Source organism: Aythya fuligula, chromosome 3 (genome assembly GCF_009819795.1).
Source record: "Aythya fuligula isolate bAytFul2 chromosome 3, bAytFul2.pri, whole genome shotgun sequence".
Taxonomy (NCBI): domain Eukaryota; kingdom Metazoa; phylum Chordata; class Aves; order Anseriformes; family Anatidae; genus Aythya; species Aythya fuligula.
In genome coordinates this window covers 28,594,892-28,613,964 of record NC_045561.1, presented here as the reverse complement: position 1 = coordinate 28,613,964, position 19,073 = coordinate 28,594,892, and the positions used below count along the sequence as shown (strand labels likewise).

Genomic DNA, 19,073 nt, shown 5'->3' with positions numbered 1-19,073 from the left:
ACACTAAAATCCTTTTAAAGTGCTTAAAGACAAAAGCTATCATCGTTATTCCCTGACTGGACAATTAACTGTGACCCTCTAAGTAAAGCGAGAATTTCAACATTTGAAGGTTGTAAAGAGACTATAAAACTTACTATCAACAAACAGTTCATTACGGACCAGCATCTGTAGGATGGTAGGTTTTTTTTTGTGTGTGGTTTTTTGTTTGTTTGTTTTGCAGGAAAGGAGGTGTTGAATCTGTTAGCAGATTCCAGCCACTACCTTTCCTATTTCCAGGTTAGCAAAAGGAGAGGAAAATGGCAGGGAACAGCAGTCCTTATGGTAACTGCAGCTGAACAGGATCAGACTGGAAAGTTTTGAGTAATAGATTCTCCTTAGTGAATATTTTTAAGACAAAATGAACTGCCTAGGAACCATGAACATTATTAAAAAGTAAACAAAAGACATTTTCGTAAAAGATGAGCTAAACAATTGTGAAAGCAATGAGACTGAACCAATTTTCCTAATACAAATAATAATTCAGTTTTCTTAATATGAGTTCTTTGTTTAGTTCTTTTCTTACATCAAATGCTTTTGTCTTAGATCAAACTATCATCACATAGTGATCTGCCCAAATGTGACTCAGGTTCACTAGAGGATAGATCCACAACAAAACAGTCACATATTTTCCAGATAAAATAACTGTAATTCACTTCTAGTTTTACCAACTCTTCTTTGGTGCATGGCTATATCTTACTGCTTATGAATAACATTGTGGGTTGTGTGTTTGTTTTTTTTTTCTGGCTATAATACCAGTCACTCATACCAAAAAATGTTAAATATTAATGTAGGGATGTATCTTGCAATCTGTTCATAACTTAGTAGAAAGACCAACTTCCAAAGATTCATGTGCCTAAGGAAGCCAATAGGGATAGATGGGAGAATTCAGAAAGAATAGGCTTGTATTGCAATATGCAAGAGCTTGGGCACTCTAAAAATCTCACTACCTGCAAAAGCAAGTGCTTTCGAAAGCCTGCCTTCTCCTTCTGCACAAGTTAATGCGAATGGGTTCTACAGCTACCTATGAGTGTGTACGGTTACCAAAAGTCAGCCCTCCAAAAAGGAGGAAAAAAACTACTGAAAGTATATGGAAATAAGCCCCAAACTGCTCAACTCTGGAGATTACTGATCCTTCTGAATCCATGAGAATTAATACAAATCAGAACACTAAGAATCAGTTTAATGTGCAGAAGGACACCAGCACACACTAGCATCAATAGGAACCTGTAACTTCGGGCACATCAACACAGCTGGTGGCTGCTCAACAAGGACTATAGGATCATATACGCCCCAATGAACCAAAAGACCCTCTGGAAACTTCACAAATACCCAGCCAAAATTTATTGGTACATCAGTGCTGTTTTCCACTTGTGAATAGACAAATGTGGTTGACCTCCCAGTTGTTGCTCTAACCAAGTATTATGAGGGAGTGAATGAGTTTGTGTGAACTGTATGAAGGAATAAATGGACAATGTGGCTAATTATCAGCTAGTAACAACAGCTTGGTTCTATTATTAATAACAGCTGCATTAATAAAAGGTGTTTTTATTAACACTGGTTGTGATCTGTGTCTTCCCCCCAACTCAATTCCCTACCAAGGAAAAGAGAATTTGTAGCACTCCTTTTTTCTGGTCCTCACTATGTGATTGGCTCTACTTCTCCCCAACAGGAACAAGCAGTGTCCGCATGCCCCTGCAAGCTTGGATGAGGGGGAAAAAAAAAGGCAGGGGAGGGGGGAAAGAAAAAAGAAAGGAACGCATTTTATTATCTTAAATTACTTACTTGGTAGGGGTATAGAGTAACACCATTTGTTCTTGACAAAGACCAGGTGCCGTCAAGGTACTGATGAGCCTGGATAGCCACAGAATTAAGAACGTTACCATTGCTGGGGCTGGTGGCCATTTGAAAGCTGACCTTGGCTTGGTGTCCAGGAGAGCCATTTTTCTTCTCCACCCCATTGACAATTCCTAGACTGTTGGGTTTTCCACTGTGTTTGTTGGTGACAAAGCCTGTATAATTAGACGTAGCATAAGGAGCAGGCATGTATGCCCAGTCCCTGGGCTGCAAGCTGCCCATGTGCCGGGAACCCACTAACGTGGGGATGTTGGAGAGGGGTGGGGGAGATCCTGGCGAGGCATCGTAATGTTCTGAGTTGGCAGCCTGCTCTAAGGTCAGCACCATCTGAATGGCCTCTTGCTTCAGCTGGTTCAGGTGTGTGGCACAAACATCGCATCTGTTGTCCTTCTCGTTCCATGCCTTCCGAATGGTATTGGGAACTTGGAGCTTGTCATGAATCACTGAAGAGAAACACGGGTCCTAAAGAGCAAAGAGAGAAGGGAGAGGGGGACAGGAGAGAAATATTTAACCACTGTCACCACAGTGAAACATTATTACTGCTGATTGTGCATTTCAAAAGCCAATTTAGGAGATAAGCTTAGAATGCAAACAAAAGCCATTAGATACAGTCAACACATGCCAGCAGCAGAGTTAAACAAAAATGAGAAACTGGATCATGTAAGAAAGAAAAAAAATATTTTACTTTTACTGATAAATGACGAATGTTGTAATTCCAATGCAAGCTTGAATGCATGGCAGGGAGAATGAATTAACCTGCTTCACACACACCACTGCACCTAATTTCTGACTTGAATGAAATCTACTTCTAGTTACACAGGTGAGATCAAGGGCAACTCCCCTAAAATCAATGGGCTTATAGCAAGGTTCGCTATCTACTCATCATTTGTAGCGAACAATTTTCTCCTTGGAAAGTGTATTTTTGAGACAAAACCGTGTATGATTTAAAACTGCCTACCTCATATCTTTACCTTTTAGGTAGAGTTTTCAATGGCAGTGGTGCTCTCTGTGGAGCCACCCCAATCTGACTACAATGCTGGCCCAAACTGCACAACAAGTGCTTCAGCAAGTTGTGATTATGCAGTATTGTGTGGTCTTAAAAATGCAGAGCAATGATGTTTGTTATGCAGAACAAACCATGACAACTACGTGATGGAAACTAACATTTCTAATGCACTCATCTGAGGTTCTCTCTTTACATGCAAAAAACAGGAGTTCTAGACTAGCAGTGCTGGAAGTGGTGGAGAATATGTATATATTCTGTGCATATATGTATATATATACATATATGATAAGGTAGGTGAGGAAAAAGAGCTTTATACTCAAGTGACTGGTTATGGAAATTTCACACAATATTTTAGCACTTTTACAGGCCAGGCTTCCCCTCCTTAAGTTTTGGGGACTTATTGGTGGATTTTGTTCTAATTATTAAAAAGATTTACATGCAGTAGCATCAGAATCTATTTTTTCTTCTTTTTCTTTGAGACTTTATCAGCTTCAGCAGGAAAATGAAATCAAACTGGAAAAGTAGAAATAAAAAAAATCCAAAAATAGAGACCACCCTTATCAAGTAATTTGATCAGCCCCATGCCATCAAAGATGGACAGATTTCATGTCTTGATAGTTTAGCTGCACTGGGAAAAAATGAGTAGCGGGTATTGTATAAGGAGGGAGAAAATTCATCGGTAAAGGGTCACATTCATTATGATCCATCTTTATTATATACTCAAGCATTTTATTTTCACTGTTTAACTACCGTGAACAGCTCCTCAGCATGCAGTGATTAATTGATTCATAAATCATGGTGCCTCTTTATGCACAGCAGCAAAAGAGCAGTTCTAGCCCCAGAAGCCCAAGAGAGCCATATAAGCTGATGGGAAACAACAGGAGGCTGAGATGTGATCAAGCCTCAAACTGGTCATTTCTATTCCATGCACAAAGGGGGTCAGAACATCAAAGTGTGTCAGGGAGGCAGGAACTGGATCCTGCATCAGCCCTCCCCCCTTAACCTTCAGGAAAGTGGCTGATGGAAATCAGGGGGAAAAAACAGGAAGCAAAAGATGTCAAATCCTATTTTCCATCCAAGACCACAACTAGGTCAACAGATCACATCAGATACAGGCACCCCACCCATGATGCCAGGTACGCAGGGAGAGGACTCTACTGTTCCCCTAATGCACTAGACAAAGCCATCCATACAGCTGAAGTGAGGTGTGAGTCTTCTCTCCAGGCTGCTCAATGTCAGTCCAGGAAAAATCCTCGCCAGCTCTTCCTGCAGCTAGCTAATGCCACAGAGCTGGTGGTTGTTCTTTGAAAGTTAACTTCCCTTAGGCAACTGGGCTCGAACCCAGGTACTTATACACAGCATTCAGATCCAGCAGCAGTTTAACATGGAAATTCCTGGATACTATGATAAATATTCCAAGGAAATAAAGCCTTCTCTTAAAGTAAGCAAATGTCAGTATGATATAAATATTCAAGTAGCACACCAGCTTTAAGGAGTGCTGGACAGCAGTGAATTCAGCTTCATCTCAGTGTTAAAACAAACATCAGATCATTCTCTGATACAACAATAAACAGAGAGAGAGGAAGGAATACTGTTCCTCCTTGGGAGTAGAAAGGAATAAAACAGACACCACCTGAATTGATTACTGTTACAACTGGCCCTACTTATCTATCAGACTCCCCTCCGTGGATAGCTCAAAACTGGATCCAGGTCTAGGATATGAAACAAAATCCTACAGGATAGCGAATAAATTTGGAGAAACACAGGTTCCAGAAAAGTTAGTCATAGTCTGTTCTCAACAGCAACAAAAAATGCTAGAGCCCATTTACTTTGTTATTCTGCACTGGGCAGCTACAGCGTAATTTCGCAGAAGAATTAGTGGACAGACTTGCAACACATCTAGGAGAAGGTCAAGGCTGGACAGTCACAGCACCCTTGTTTGAATAACAGGGCAATGCAGCTACATGACAGTAAGTTTCATTATTTCATCTGCAAGCAATCATCTGCACACATTTCCCTACAGAATGCCTATTAGTTCAATAAACAGGATCTTGTCCCATAGGTCTGTATGAAATAGTGACGGGCAAACCCCATGAATATGTGGTTTGTGTTAGCTGCACTGAGCAGCAGGAGTTGGAAAGGTTATGCTCACTACTAAAACCTGTGAGGTCTCAGAAACCCCATACACACTGTCATGAGAGCAGATTTGCTTGTGAAATCTGAGGTTGACACTGGAAATACCATTTATATTTTGGCACTCATTTCCAGGCCTGACAGAACAAAGTACAGTGACACTGAAATTGAAACAGAACTTTAAAAGTCACATAAGAGTTTGGTTTGAGTTCAGGGCAAAGGTTCATGATGGTTTCTCTTATTGCTCTAATGGTTCACCCATCTTTAGTATAAACAGCATTACTATAAACTCCTATTCCTAGAATAAACACATGAAGACGTGTAAGAGGTCTGAAAGCTTCAGGAGATCAGTCACAACATGGACCACAGCAAAAATGCACAAGGCAAGCACTGAACTAAACAGAGTACTGAACTGAACTTGTCTGTAAGGAGCATTTTCACATTGAGTTTTCAAGCTCAAGTAAAGACCAATGCCAGCTATGCTTGGTTGTTCATCGTCTCTACTCTGGCCATCTATTAATTTATCCCTCCTCTTTGGTCCTGAATTATAAAGCCACGTTGGAAATACAGTAGAGTTAAGGAAGTTTTGCTTTTTAGAGCCATCATAGACAGGGATGCTGAGGAATTCGTGCTTTACCCATTACGCAAGCACTGGTTAAAAAACATTGAAGTTCACAGCTGTAACAGGGTAAATGCAGCCTTGACCTCATGGAGGAGGGGGGACAGCACAACTGTAGATCATGTAAGGTAATGCAGAAGCATCCTCTCTTTGTCTGCCTTCATAAAGCTGTACCTTGCTCTACAATTTTCATGACATTGCAACTCCATCACTGGAAAGCAAACCAGGAAGAGCAATTCTTTCCTTCCTGCTACCCAGCATGGTGCCCATCTCCCTCTACAGAGAAAGCAAACACTTTTAGCATGAAGGACAGTGCTTCACACACACACCCACACGAAGCTCAAAAGGAGACAGGACACAAGCAGACAGAGCTCAACTGGTGCAGAGAGGAGCAGGCCAAAAATAGGATGAGCAATTTGCACTTTCATGTTACATGGCACCCAGCTGATCCGAGGTTCATAAGCAAATGTTTCATATGCCTGCTACTTGTTTCACAAACCAAGAAGGTCAACAGTAATATAGGGCATGCAGTTGTGCATGAAATCTTAAATTTTGTTCTGCCAACTGTAGCCAATCCTATGTTGTTACCTCAGAGAAAACTCAACTTTACAACGGATCTCAAGACCTGCTTATCAAATTTTGGTTTTCAACACCAGTATTATTCATTGCTCTTCAGGGAAGAACAAAGCAGTCAACACCAGCTAGATCACAGAGGTCAGCCTCTGCTTGGAGATGCTCACAAAAAACTCATGGATTTCTCTTGTTTCTGAGAGGGTCCAGGCAGCAATGACTGCTGGTGTGTAATCCATCACACAAGGAGAGGGGAGAAATAAGGGGAACACAACAATCAAAGCTCTGCCCTGGAAAGGGTGTTTTCCAGATTCGCATTCTCCACAGGCAGGGAGTAAAAGAACTAATTAAGAAATGTAAGTAGGAGGGAAGCCTTAACCCTGATAAAAAACACATGTTTTTCCATGACTGTGCAAACATCTCTGCTCTAAACACAATCAGGCTAGTCCACGGTTGGTCTCTGTTTAAAAAATAAATAAATAAAGTCAGCTTTTTCTGTTGTCTTTTCTCTCTTGAGGGCTCACTTTCTAACCTAATAAAAAGATTATACTTGTAAATTTACTTTCCAGAGGCACTTGGGCTATTTTCCAAGTGACTCTGCATCCTAACTTAAACATATCCTATCATCTTCGAGGCTACATTTCAGAGATCTGCTGTTTTCAGCATTCCAGAGCCCCAGCAGTTGAAAAAAAGCTTCTCACTGTTACAATGGCACCACTTCTGTTAAAGCAAAAGCATGTTCAAATAAGCCTCAGTCAGTGGGAGTTTTTCCTCAAATAAGGATGACAGGAGAGAGACCATGACTATAAATTAGTAGGACTGTATCACCAGACTGGCTGGGAGCCTTCAGATAAAAACCAGTTGGTTTGCTAAGTAAAGACTGAACCATCTGAATTATCTAAGGTGACAGGATCTCTGCTAGCACAAGCAGCCTTTGCTGAGTAAAAGCAGAAGTTGTACATGAGGAAGACCAACAGGGCAGTGCAATGGCCTCCCTTTTTCTTTTGCTCTGCACATCTCAGCTCCTTTGCTAGAAAAGGAGAACATATTTCCCTCTTGTCATTCGGAACCCTCTCCTCTCCCCAGCTGGAGCATCCCCCTGCAAGCATTGTTAGTGCACACTGGGAAGACGGCAGAGAGAGCAGAAGGGGGCAGAGAAGGGAGGAATCCTGGACTGGAAGACTGTAAGGAGGACAAAAGGTGAGACAAGGGCTGTAAGGGAAGAGAAAGGGAGTAAAGGAAGAGGCTTTTTATATGACCCTGTTTCCAACAAGCCCTTGCAGAGAGACTCTCTCATCGACTGCAGTAAAAACTTTCATGGTGTTACCATAACCCACCTCTTTAGCTAATACCATTTTTGTCTCTCAAGCTTCAGAATTTGCTTTCTGCTGACGATGTGAGCCTTCACTTTCACAGAGGCCACAAGAATGCTCCTTGCCTTACAATGAGCATCTCCAGAATACATCTGTGGGATGTAGGAGCAATTTTTTCATAGAGCAGGGGAGGGGGGGGAATCATATCATGATCCTCTCTGGTATAGTATAGCCCTCACAAGAGTTTCAAGGAGTTTTTCTTGAGCTGGCAGATACTACTGACATTTGGACTTTAATAATTTAACATTTGTCAGTACAAACCAGCCACTCTGCAGCCAGAGAAATGCACTCCCTCGGTTTAGGCTCTTCGTCTTCCTATCTGAAAGAGACAGATAAAGTCTGAGAGAGACTCCCTCTCAGAAACTTGCCGCAGCAGGAAGCAGGGGAGAGAAAACACTGGAAAAAATAGATGGATTAAAAAGGGGGAGGAGGAACAGAAGAAGGGGCAAGAAGTGTTTTCTAATTGCCGAATGGATCAGCTTATGGCTCTGATGATGGATCAGCACTGACAGCCTTACAGCTGCACACATCTGGCACACAGGTGTTTGTGTTCGCATTTGATAGTTAGACAGCAGCCAGATTTTTAATTGGGTTGGGAAGAAGAGATGGAATAGCAGCAGGAAAATCTAAATATACGCTCAATGGTGCAAATCCAAGCCTTGCCCAATGAGCTCTGCTGTTCAGCTGTCTGGGGCTCTGCAGCCCAGACCTGAATCTGTGACCAGAGCATGCAGAGGGTGTCCTGGAAGGATATTTCTTCTGTAGCTACATGGTAGACCAACTCAGCCCTTGCCAAAAGGGTAGAAATTGTCAGCTGCCTTTCTGTAGCACAAAGAACAAACACAAAGCAGCACCGGCCTCTTCACTTGTGCTGGAAAAAGCAGTGGGCCTAGTCTCTCCTTCCAGCCCGGTGAGTTCCTGCCCAAATGCTGACAGATTGCATTTGCTTTCCTAGCTGCCAGAGCACACTATGAGCTTGTGTTCAACCGATTACTCACCTTGGCCCCCCAGTACTTTTCTGTGTCACTGCTGTAAGCAGTCTTGTGCCATGTACCAAACCTAGATGTACCACAGATGTATTTTTGCTCAAGTTTCCAGTCACCCCACAGAACTCACTTGCTATAGTTGCTTTTTCAATAAACTGGTTGCCAGCCTCAAATTTGACCTAGCTATTGCTAGAATGAGATGCTTTCTAGAGCCTACAAACTGCTAGCTTTATCATCCAGATGTCTGGCCTCATTCCTCACCAGGGTGGCAAATATATATTTTTTATTTTTTTTTATCCACAAAAACCTTCCGAATGCCATTCACAAAGATACTGCTCTTGTTGGCATCCTGTACCCACCCTTTCAAACCCATCTGGGATAAGCACGAAGCATGACTGACCTATAACTACATGGGCCAGACCTGTTAAAATACTGGAATAACATTAGTTTTTCTTTGATCTTTTCAAATCTTCCCATTATTCCAAGCTTTGGTAAGCACTGAATAAACAGATCACATGAACCTCTAAGTAACCAGGCTACAGGAGAAATTATTCTTATAAAACAACTCCAGATTTTCAAAGCTTAGCTCGCTTTTCCTGTGAGAAGAACACTGCAGTCCTTTGATGAATGCCAGCACTGAGCAAGTATTGACGTTGTAACCTGTGATTTCTCAAATAGGTGTCATACCTGAAGAATGGTAACTAAACATCACAAGTGTGAAGGTCAGGACACTATCTGTGACACCTACATACTTACTGTACTCATGATTTATAAATGGATTTGCAGCAAGCTGAAATCTCTTGTAAGTGCTATTCAAACACAAGAATCATATTCCTTTTATTTTAAGCAAACAGTCATTAGCAGAATTATTGTTTATTTCATGGCCCTCTCATTCTCAGAAGAGCTATTCAGAATGTAACTTTATCAAATCTTTTCAGCTTCAGCACATCTACAACTGACGTGCATCAGAAAATCAAAAAGATTCTGTCCTATTCAGCTTACTTTTGTGTCCTGTTTTTGAAAACCATTCCTGCACGCTCACTTGTGAGCTTTTCTCTCCATATGAAGAAACATAAGTATCTTCACAGAGCAGGCATATTAACTAAGATCACTGTTCTGCAGAAAAAAAAAATACCAATAGACTAACAGAGGTTATTTTATAATGGGTAAAGAGATTTGCTTTTGCACGTCTGATCTTCCTTTCTCTACTTGGTTTTCTTTGTTCCAAAAAGCTGTATGAATAAAATTCTACCTGCGTTTATCTGTATTTCATGCAGAGATTCTGACCTGAGCTAACTCTTCATCTTGGATATGCTCTCCTCAAACAACACTCATTCAGGATCTTTTCTTTGCTGCTGCTATCGGATTTCTACCCTCCTTCCCAGCTTGACTGGTGAGGAGCTGGGAAGGTCAAGGGTATGAATTGACTAGACACAGCACATCGCAAGCCTTAGTGCAACACTTATTACGGTCTGTTAAAACCTGAAGAGTCCCTATATGCAGAGTTTTACTGCAATTTAACAAAGCCATCTTAAATTCACACTTTAAATTAAATTGACTTTGTTTCATGTCCTTGAATACGAGAACACCAGACAACCCAACTAATCTTAATCTTAGCAAAACTGCAAGTAAAAGTAAAATCCTGCCCACTTTATTCAAATCAGATGGAGCTCATCTGTGTGCCAGCTAGGAAACAACATTTTCTTCCTGACCTCTGGGAAGGTATATCACAAAGACAATATCCACTTTGCAGTAATAATGAAGTCTCTCCGTGCAACTTCACAGTCAGAGACACATGAAAATTTGAAATATATTTGCTTCTTCACTGTGTTTTCAGTTTGCATTAGATAGATAACGTTGTTAAAAACACGTAATTTAGAAATAGGAGCAAGTCTCCCTTCTGCACTGATTCTCAAATCCTTGCATATGTGGCAAGTTCCAAGCTGCACACAGACCTGCTCTTATCACTCAGCAGCAGTCATATCTCAAACTAGCACTGATTGGAGATTTTTACCAGCTTTTTATTCCAACTGAACTAAAGAGCATATACCTCAGCATCTGCAGAGCTGTTACATGCCTCGTTCAGGAGCTATTTCCTTCACATGAATGGACCCAGGATGAAGTGAGCACTGTGAAATCTAGAGGGCTGGTTAAGACCACGGAGAATAGTCCCAGGATCACTGTGCAACCCCTGAGGTTACAGAGGGAGAAGATGAGATACCGACTTGAAGCTGATGGTGAGAAATAAGGGGGGGGGGGGGGGGGGGGAAGCAGCGGAATGATCTATGGAAGAATATATATTTTTTCAAACTGATTTCTGATAAAAATAATTTGAAGGGCTAGTTGATGGGATCAGCAAAGATTCAGAATTGCTGACCCAGGCAGAGAATCACATCTCTGTTAATGTGTTGTACCCTGCTCTGCTTTCCCAAAAGACTTGTGCTGCATTTTAGGTGCAAAGAAGTTGCACAAGAGCATCCTGTTATTTGCTCTGAGGTTTGACAGCACCTGTTTGGAACATCCTCCTTGATGCACAGCAGGCCTGAGGTGAGCTGCTGGTTTAAATAGTAGCCACACATGAGGTGCTGACAGCCACTTGCTCTGTAGGCAGCTAATGTCCCCTTCTGTCTAGCCATGCAGGCTCTCACGGCCTCAATCTCACCTGCTAAATCCCTTCCCTCAGTAGTATTGGGCCTGTTAGCATTTACCACCTCTTTCTCACACCAAGCCCTTCACCCATAAAAGGGCCGTCCTGCTTGGTCCTGCCTTTGGATTCTTCACAAACTCCCATTGTGTCCAAGAAACTACACGTACATTTCCGTGACTCAGCATCTTGGAAATCCCCCTTTTTTCCACAGAAAGGGCAAAACGCCACCATCCTGCTTCTTTCCTCCCAGGAAAACAGTACCTACACTTCCCCTCCGTCTTGCACAGCCTTTTGCAGTCCTGCCTCTGGCTCCCTGGGGCTAACGGGTGTGCAGAGCCCCCAGGCCAAGCAGGTCCCCCCTGCCCTCTGAGCCCTGCTGCTCCCCTTCACCCTGTGCTCCGCTAATCCCAGGTTCAGGCTAATCAATACCACACTGATCACACTAGATGTGTGTGACACTATTCATTATTGTTATTAGCATCAATAATGTGAACCAAGCATAGAAAAATCCCAGTGCAAGCACTGAAATTTCATTTTAGCAGTTTTAAATTATCTCAGGGTGGGTTACACTTGCATGTGAAAGCTTCTCAGCTTTGATGTAATACCAGACATTAACCAGATATAGCTTTGTATTTATAGCCATCTCCATTAACACAATTATATTAAGAGCATGTTAATGATCTTATTATCAAAATTGTCTAATTATGTTTTTGCTTAATTTCTTTTGTGTGCATGTGATAACTTGTAATTATTGCCTGTGATCCCTGGAACCCCTAAAATGAGATGTAACATATCAAAGACATTTTTCTTTAGAAGTGAAATTTGGGTATGTAAATATACTTCTCTCTCTAGGATTTTATCACTTTTGATGACTCACACCAGTGAGATCCAACAGACTCCTATAGTCTACAAATTTCTCATGTAAAGTACTTTAGATAAATGTATACCATTTTTATGCCTACATAAACAAAATTACAGATACACAAAAATAACCTAAAACCAAGAAAAATGCACCACAAAGTAAAATCTTTATCTTAAAGGATGCTGAGTGCCCCCATGCAGTCAGAGTAATCTAAGGGCTTTAGGGCAGTCATGAAAGAATATTTATTCCACTTAGTATAAAGGGCAGGAAGCTAAAGCACACCTCAGCTTTTCAGCTGGGAATAATTTCAGGAACAAAGTTGTTTGCAGGTTTTCACCCATGTGCTACATCAACTTATGTTTAGCACGGTATAAATGTTCGGGGCATGCAAAGAGGAGGTGGAAGAAAAAACAAGACCATGAAAAAAACAATGGAAGTACCAAGAATCTGCCAGCTCTCTCAATGGGAAAAGAATTACAGACACGACCACTTCACAGCATGAGAATGGGCCACCTTTGCACGAGGCAAAGCTCTGTTCTGTTCTCCAGCCTTGGGGCAGCTGCACTGTTTTAACCATGCCAACATGGCTCAAGTGGTAGAATGTGTGTTATGACAAGCCCTCAACAAGCAGTCTTTTTCTCTGAAGTATGCTACAAACATACCTGCTAAATTTCATTAAACTCTGTGTGATTTTCTACGCAGACTATATGCTAATTTGTATGCTTTAGCATATGCTTCAGCTCCAGTTCAGCAGACTCTGGCTGCATCTGCTGCAGTGGAGCTGGGGGAAGGGTTTTACAGGATTTGGCACTTTGCACCAAGGGCAGGTGACAGAGACTGGGGCTGAGGGGCTGGTGAGTGCAGAAAGATGCCCGAGGCAGATAAGAAGCTGTGGTCAGGATGGGAGCTGTGGGGCTGTTGAGTGTAGCTTTACGTGAGAAGGTCAGAGCTCCAGCTCCACTCACTGTGGCTTTTGGAGACACCTAAGGACTTGCTTTGGGCTGCTCCCTCCCAAGGCACCCACCACACCAGCACTGGCCCAGGCTGACACAGCTGTCCCACACAAGGTACGGGCACGGCTCCAGAGGCTGCTGGGTCACTTGGCTGCCAAGCAGCTGGTGGTCTGGGTACAGCAGAAACCTTCGTGGATCTGAAGCCAACTGAAAAAGCAACTATTTGGACAGAGTTGCCAAGGATAAAAAAGCATCATACGAGTTAGGTAACCTGTGTTAGCCACTGGAATTTGGCTGGCCACCCTGCACAGATGAAGGACGTTGCCCTTAAGTTGCTAGCAATTTTCAGACCTGGGAGGTGGAGGGATGGGACACTGTTTATAAATACCTTCTTGAAGAGATATCCAAGTATTCCTGTAACCATTTTGAAGCCTATCCATGCTGTAACTACACAGCACAGCATGCAGTATGATTCTGTGGGCCTTGATGCGTCCTCTGGGAACAGTGCTGCTTCTGGAGACTTAGAGCCAGGACCAGCAACGTGGCCTAACACTTACCGCTGCACTTCTCCAGGCTGGTTAATGCCCTGCTGCAATACATACCTTCACAGTAAGACGTGACATTAAGGAAACTTTGGGGCATAGCTAATAAACACTTCTGCTATTGTCACTGATTAAAATAGGAATGACCCAAACCTGAAAAGTAGGCATAGCTTCAGTTCAGAACTATCAGGTTTGTTCAAAACCATCCACACTGTCACAGCCACCACAGCCTGTATCCCATTCTCCACACCCTCACAAAATCCCAAGCAATTCCGAGGGTGGAGGCTGTGACAGGGCTTAGTTGGAAGGCGTTCTCATCAGGGTCTCAAGGAAAGCATTCAGAGCCGAGGGAGGCCAAGCACTCCCTTCCCCGCCCGTCCCCTCCCCTCATGCATCCGCTGACAACAGAAGCCTCAAGCCCTTGCTGAGGGACCACAGGGGACAGACACATAATGAGCCCTCGCTGCTAAACAGCACGGTGTTGTGGCCCCCCGTGACACTGATCTACAAGTGTGGGCTAAAAACATACCTCCCCCACTCGCAGCACAGCTCACGTTCAGTGCTCAATAAGCTGACTGCTGACAAGCCCAAGAGGGGATCAGCCTCTTGACTTGTGTGGTCTGATGAAGGCTAAGATTACAAATCTTTTCCCAAATAGTCCCCAAGTGAGCCATGCGAAAGAAAAAGAAAAACTGAAAAGAAAAAAAAAAAAAAAAAAAAAAAGAGAGAGAGAGAGAGAGAGAAGGGAAAAAGGGGAAGAAAAAGCTTCCAGTAGAGCCTGGTAACACTACCCAGCCTCAAATCAAAATACAATGTTCATCAGGTTACGGTGTCAGCTGAAAAGCTCTCTAAGCAGCGGGGAGGAAAATGGACTTCCAACCTTTGTAAAGATGAAAGACACTTATGACTTCAGATAATACAGGGCTGCTTGTGTACCCAGTCACAGAATAATCGATAGGGAAATGGGAATGACATCTGAAAGGATGAAACTGCTAACTCTAGAGGCAGCCACTGGTGCAGCCACTATGGCACTGCTCTTGAAATGCATTGATTAAATCCCCCTACCAAAGGCACCTCCTGCAATTAATTTATCATTTCAAGACAGCAACCCTCTGTAAACTCAGGCTCCAGGTTCTTCTCTACTGAATTCAGCTCTGTAAGTTCAGAAATCAAGCCCAGTTTAAGAAAAATTGGACATATCTCCCTATACAAAAATGATTTAGAATAAGCAGAGAAAACCAGTGGGCTCCTGAAGCACCTTGTCAGAATTCCAGCAACTACTGACAGGTAAACAAGTTATGAAACCTACAAATGTCCAGAATTTATCCAAACATGAAAAAAATCTACTTTTTGTTATTTGCTGACAGATAACCTGATATCTGGATTTAAATTAAAGAGAAAAAAAAAAAAAAAAGTAGTGTCAACATTTTCCAGAAAAGCCTCTTGAAAGAACAACAGTGCAGGAAGGGGAAAACAAGACAGCTTTTCTACTGTCTTAAATTTCTTTTGTCTGAATAGCTGAAAGCTGAATATCCAGAAAGAAAAAAGAAATCCAGCTTCAGTTATGAGATAGAAAGCTCTCCTACCACTGCATTGCCTTACTTTCCTTAAAGTTTCCTTTGCAGAGTCTGGGTGCTATTCCTTTAAATTTGAAATTAGTCTCTTGCTCATGCATCTCTACTCCTGATTCACATACACCTGAACAGTTCCTTCAAAGAAATTGCTGTGTTCTTTTCTGAAGCAGATGTGGCATGGACTAAAGAACACGGTGCTCTGGAATAAGCACCAAACCTCACTATTTGCAGCACTGTAGCAGAAGAGCCAAACTGAGATGGGCACAGAGCAAGAGTGGGAGGGTAGAAGGAGTCTGAGCAGATCAGAAGAAATGAAACGTACTGCTACGGCTTTAGGCAAGGTTCACAAAGAATGGTAATCTTGAGCATCGTGCTTGTCCTTTGCAGCCAGCTCCTACAGCAGTATCTGCAAACTGGAGTTTGGTGCCCAGTGCCCTTAAACCAAGAGGAGCAACGTGGACACTTCAGCAGTGACACCTGGAAAAAGCAACCACTTAATCTTGCAAAGAAAAACAGCCAAACACAAGGTTATATCTTGCTGTTATAAAACCCCAGAGCTGTGTTCAACTCATTTGACCCTCCCAACCTGCTAAGGTGGCTGCAACATTCTCGCCAGGAGAATGCCCTTTAGGCCAACAGCACCTACCACCCCAAGACAAAAAATCATCGTGGTCATCAGCCATGGTGACTGGTCATCAGTGAAGCCATGGACAGGTCAGCTGACCTAATTTGAGACATTCAAGACTAGACTTCTAGACTGACAACAATCCACTCATTATTCTGTATTATTTTGTATTTACTCTTTTTTATGTGTAGATTAACACAGGCACAAAAGCCCTATGACAACTACACTGCTAAATCTAGCAAGAACACTAGATATGTCTCATAAGGAACAAAAAAAAAAAAAAAAAAACCCTTGCACACTGGGAGCTGTAAGGACCCAATCCTTACACAAGACTGTTTTAAAACCATACGGCTGCCCTACTTGTTATATATTTTTGTTACCCATACTCCCAAGTTTATGGGTGGAAACGGTTTCAATGTACACTCAAATATCTCACTACATTTTAATTAATTATAATCATTTTAATTATTTTTCCACGTTATTTTTATGTGCAGTTTGATATTAATAACCGGAAGTGTGCCTTCAGCTCATAGCCTCTATCAGAAATTATTTCACACATTTTATCAATACTACACAAGCAACATGTAAGGTCTTCATGGCTTTTCCATAACTGATGCTAGAACACCGGGATTTTTCTGTTTTATTAACGATTACATGGTCTACACTGACTACCATTGGGACTGGCAAGCTGGAGATGCTGGGAAGTCCAACTACTCCTCTACTCCCCTTTTCCCCCCAATTCTAAATGCTTTTGGTTCTCTCAACTAAACCATACATTTAGTATTGTAATTTAACTCACTCTCCCACGTCACCGTCCATAGAATACTTTCTGGCATGATCACAAAACTCCACCAGAGACCTTTTTTGGCATCCACTTCTATAGCATTTTGTGAGTTATTATGTGAAACTTAGGGGACACGGAAAGAGAAGGATTACAGAGATATCACTTGTTATCCAGTGCAAATATAACTGTAATGAAGTTTGATTTTGTGTATATACATTCAGAGTTTTTTATGGCTTTTTCTTCTGCTTCTTCTTTTAAATTAAACATTGAATACACTACTGCATATTAAGGTCATTTTATTTCTAGGGACAGTTATGCCTGCACTGCCAAAACATTTTACACCATGTTTCAGAATAAATGTAAACCTCTGATTCTCCACCCCACCTCCTGCCCCTGTATTCCCAGCCAGGCTTTGCATGCAATTGTTTTCACATCTATTCTTGGCAGCAAGTGTCAGCTATGTCAGATGCATAAGGTGGCCCAAGCACTCTAACACACAAATTAAGCTCTGAAATGTCTCTGTCCTGAACTGCTGTGGCTAGTTTCCTCATGTTCATATTAGCATTTTTTTTTAAATTGACAGAGATCTTCTCTGTTACAAAATAACATGCAAAATCAGCTCTCAAAGGACAATATGAAAATAAATCTCAAAGGTCTGAAGACAGAAATTACCACATTTAGAACTGTGTCTAAGCTCAAGAGGAGAATTTACAATTTAGTGAAAAAGAATAATTCTCTCTTCTTCCTGACAACATCAGACCCAGATAGAGGATGCAGAAAATGCACTCCTTGCCCATTCTGACTGAGTCAAGGAGTGCTTCACAGAATTTGGGTGAAGAAAGCAGAGCAACAAAATCACAGAATGGCTGGTGTTGGAAGGGACCTCTAGAGGTCACCTGGTCCTGCTCAAGCAGGGCCACCTAGAATTGCACAGGACCATGTCCACATGGCTTTTGAATATTTCCATGGAGGGAGACTCCATAAACTATCTGGGCAACCTGTGGCAGTGCTAACACCCTTGCAGGAAAAAAAGTGTTTTCTGATGTTTAGATGGAACCTCCTAACACATTTTCTCATTTCTTTTGGAGCAATCCAGCTCCCTGTGTGGGCTACAGTACCCAGCAGAACAGATGCAGCAAACTGAGCAAGGTGCTGAACCCATTTCGGACATGAGATTCTCTATATTCTCGCATACTCACTATGCTGGCACCTGGGCAGTCAATGTGAAGACTCATCACAACAACCAACACTACGTAAAGTCACTCTTCCTTCCAATATATGAAAATGCCTTTCAGGTCCCAGAAAGTAATTCCTGTATCACGTTTCATTTGCAGCTTTCAGCACATTACTTATGAGATGAATCCAAGAAACAAGTTGCTGAGGCCACTAAGTGCAGTGTCTAAACCAGAAAGGATTTTTTAGGGTAAACCAGAGTCTGCACTCTGGAAGCTCCTCATGTAGCCATACAAGGTTGAGAAGGACTTCCACTGGTGGGGACATATTTTACCTGTAATGGCTTATAACGTGCAGTGCTACAGAAATTATATCTCTTTGTATAGGGCAATTTCATGTATAGGACATACTCATTTCATGTTAAATAAATCCGTGAAAACAGAAGAAAACAGTGTAAGAAATTGCCAAGATAGTAAGTGGTGTCACAGCAGTCCTGTGTGCAGAAAATCCCACAGAAGGGAAATGGATGTCATACCTATCACTGAGCTGTGGAGAGGCTTGGCCAACAAACATGTGACTGAGTGCCCATGCTGCAGAGCCATGGCACCCCATTCATGGCTGTGGAGCTCCCTGACTTGGGCTACCAAGGATCTCATTAAGCCTTTACACCAGTGCAATTTAATTCTTTTCAAATGATATTTGCTAGACCATTCTCTCAATTCTGTTCTCACAGAGGCAGCCTGTGCACAAACAGAAGGGGTGCTGGGCACCCCTCCTCTCCCTTCAGTACCCCATTTTCTCCCTGAACAATTTCCTGGCCTCTCTGAGACCTCTACAGTTTCCAACTATTAAATCTTTTTAGAAGAAGTCAAGATAATGCTGCAATATGTAAGTGGCAAATAAATAAATAAATAAAAACCATATAAAGCTAAAAATAACTGTAGACTATTCTCACATTGGTTGGGTGGTGGAGACAGGGAAGAGAAAAGAACATTAACAAACCCAGATATTATGTGACTTACCCAATGGAACATCTTTTCTTGATTATGTTTATTAGAGAGCTCCTATCCAAAACCTCAAATTACCCTAATTTGAAACACATTAGGCTTTTCTAATATAAAATACTAACCAAAAGTAACTAAATCTTGCAAGAGCCAGAAAGAACCCTTTTTTTTTTTTGCCTCTAACTATAAACAACTTGCATTGCAGTCTGACAACAAAAGCATGTCTTTAGGTCTTTAAAGTGCTCTATTGCCTTTTAAATGTTCAAGGCTGGTCCTGCTCACACTAGTTCCATTTAGACCAAATTCCAAAAGGACTATGCCTCTCTTTA

General features: G+C 42.0%; 1 protein-coding gene across 1 annotated transcript in view; it reads right to left on the bottom strand.

Moving 5' to 3' along the window:
• Positions 1–19,073, bottom strand: part of KIF26B (kinesin family member 26B) — a 263,040-nt gene that overhangs the window by 197,292 nt on the left and 46,675 nt on the right. Inside the window, exon 2 of the mRNA XM_032183779.1 lies at positions 1,822–2,355. Coding sequence (XP_032039670.1) covers positions 1,822–2,355 — 534 coding nt within the window. The remainder of the gene's footprint in view (positions 1–1,821; positions 2,356–19,073) is intronic.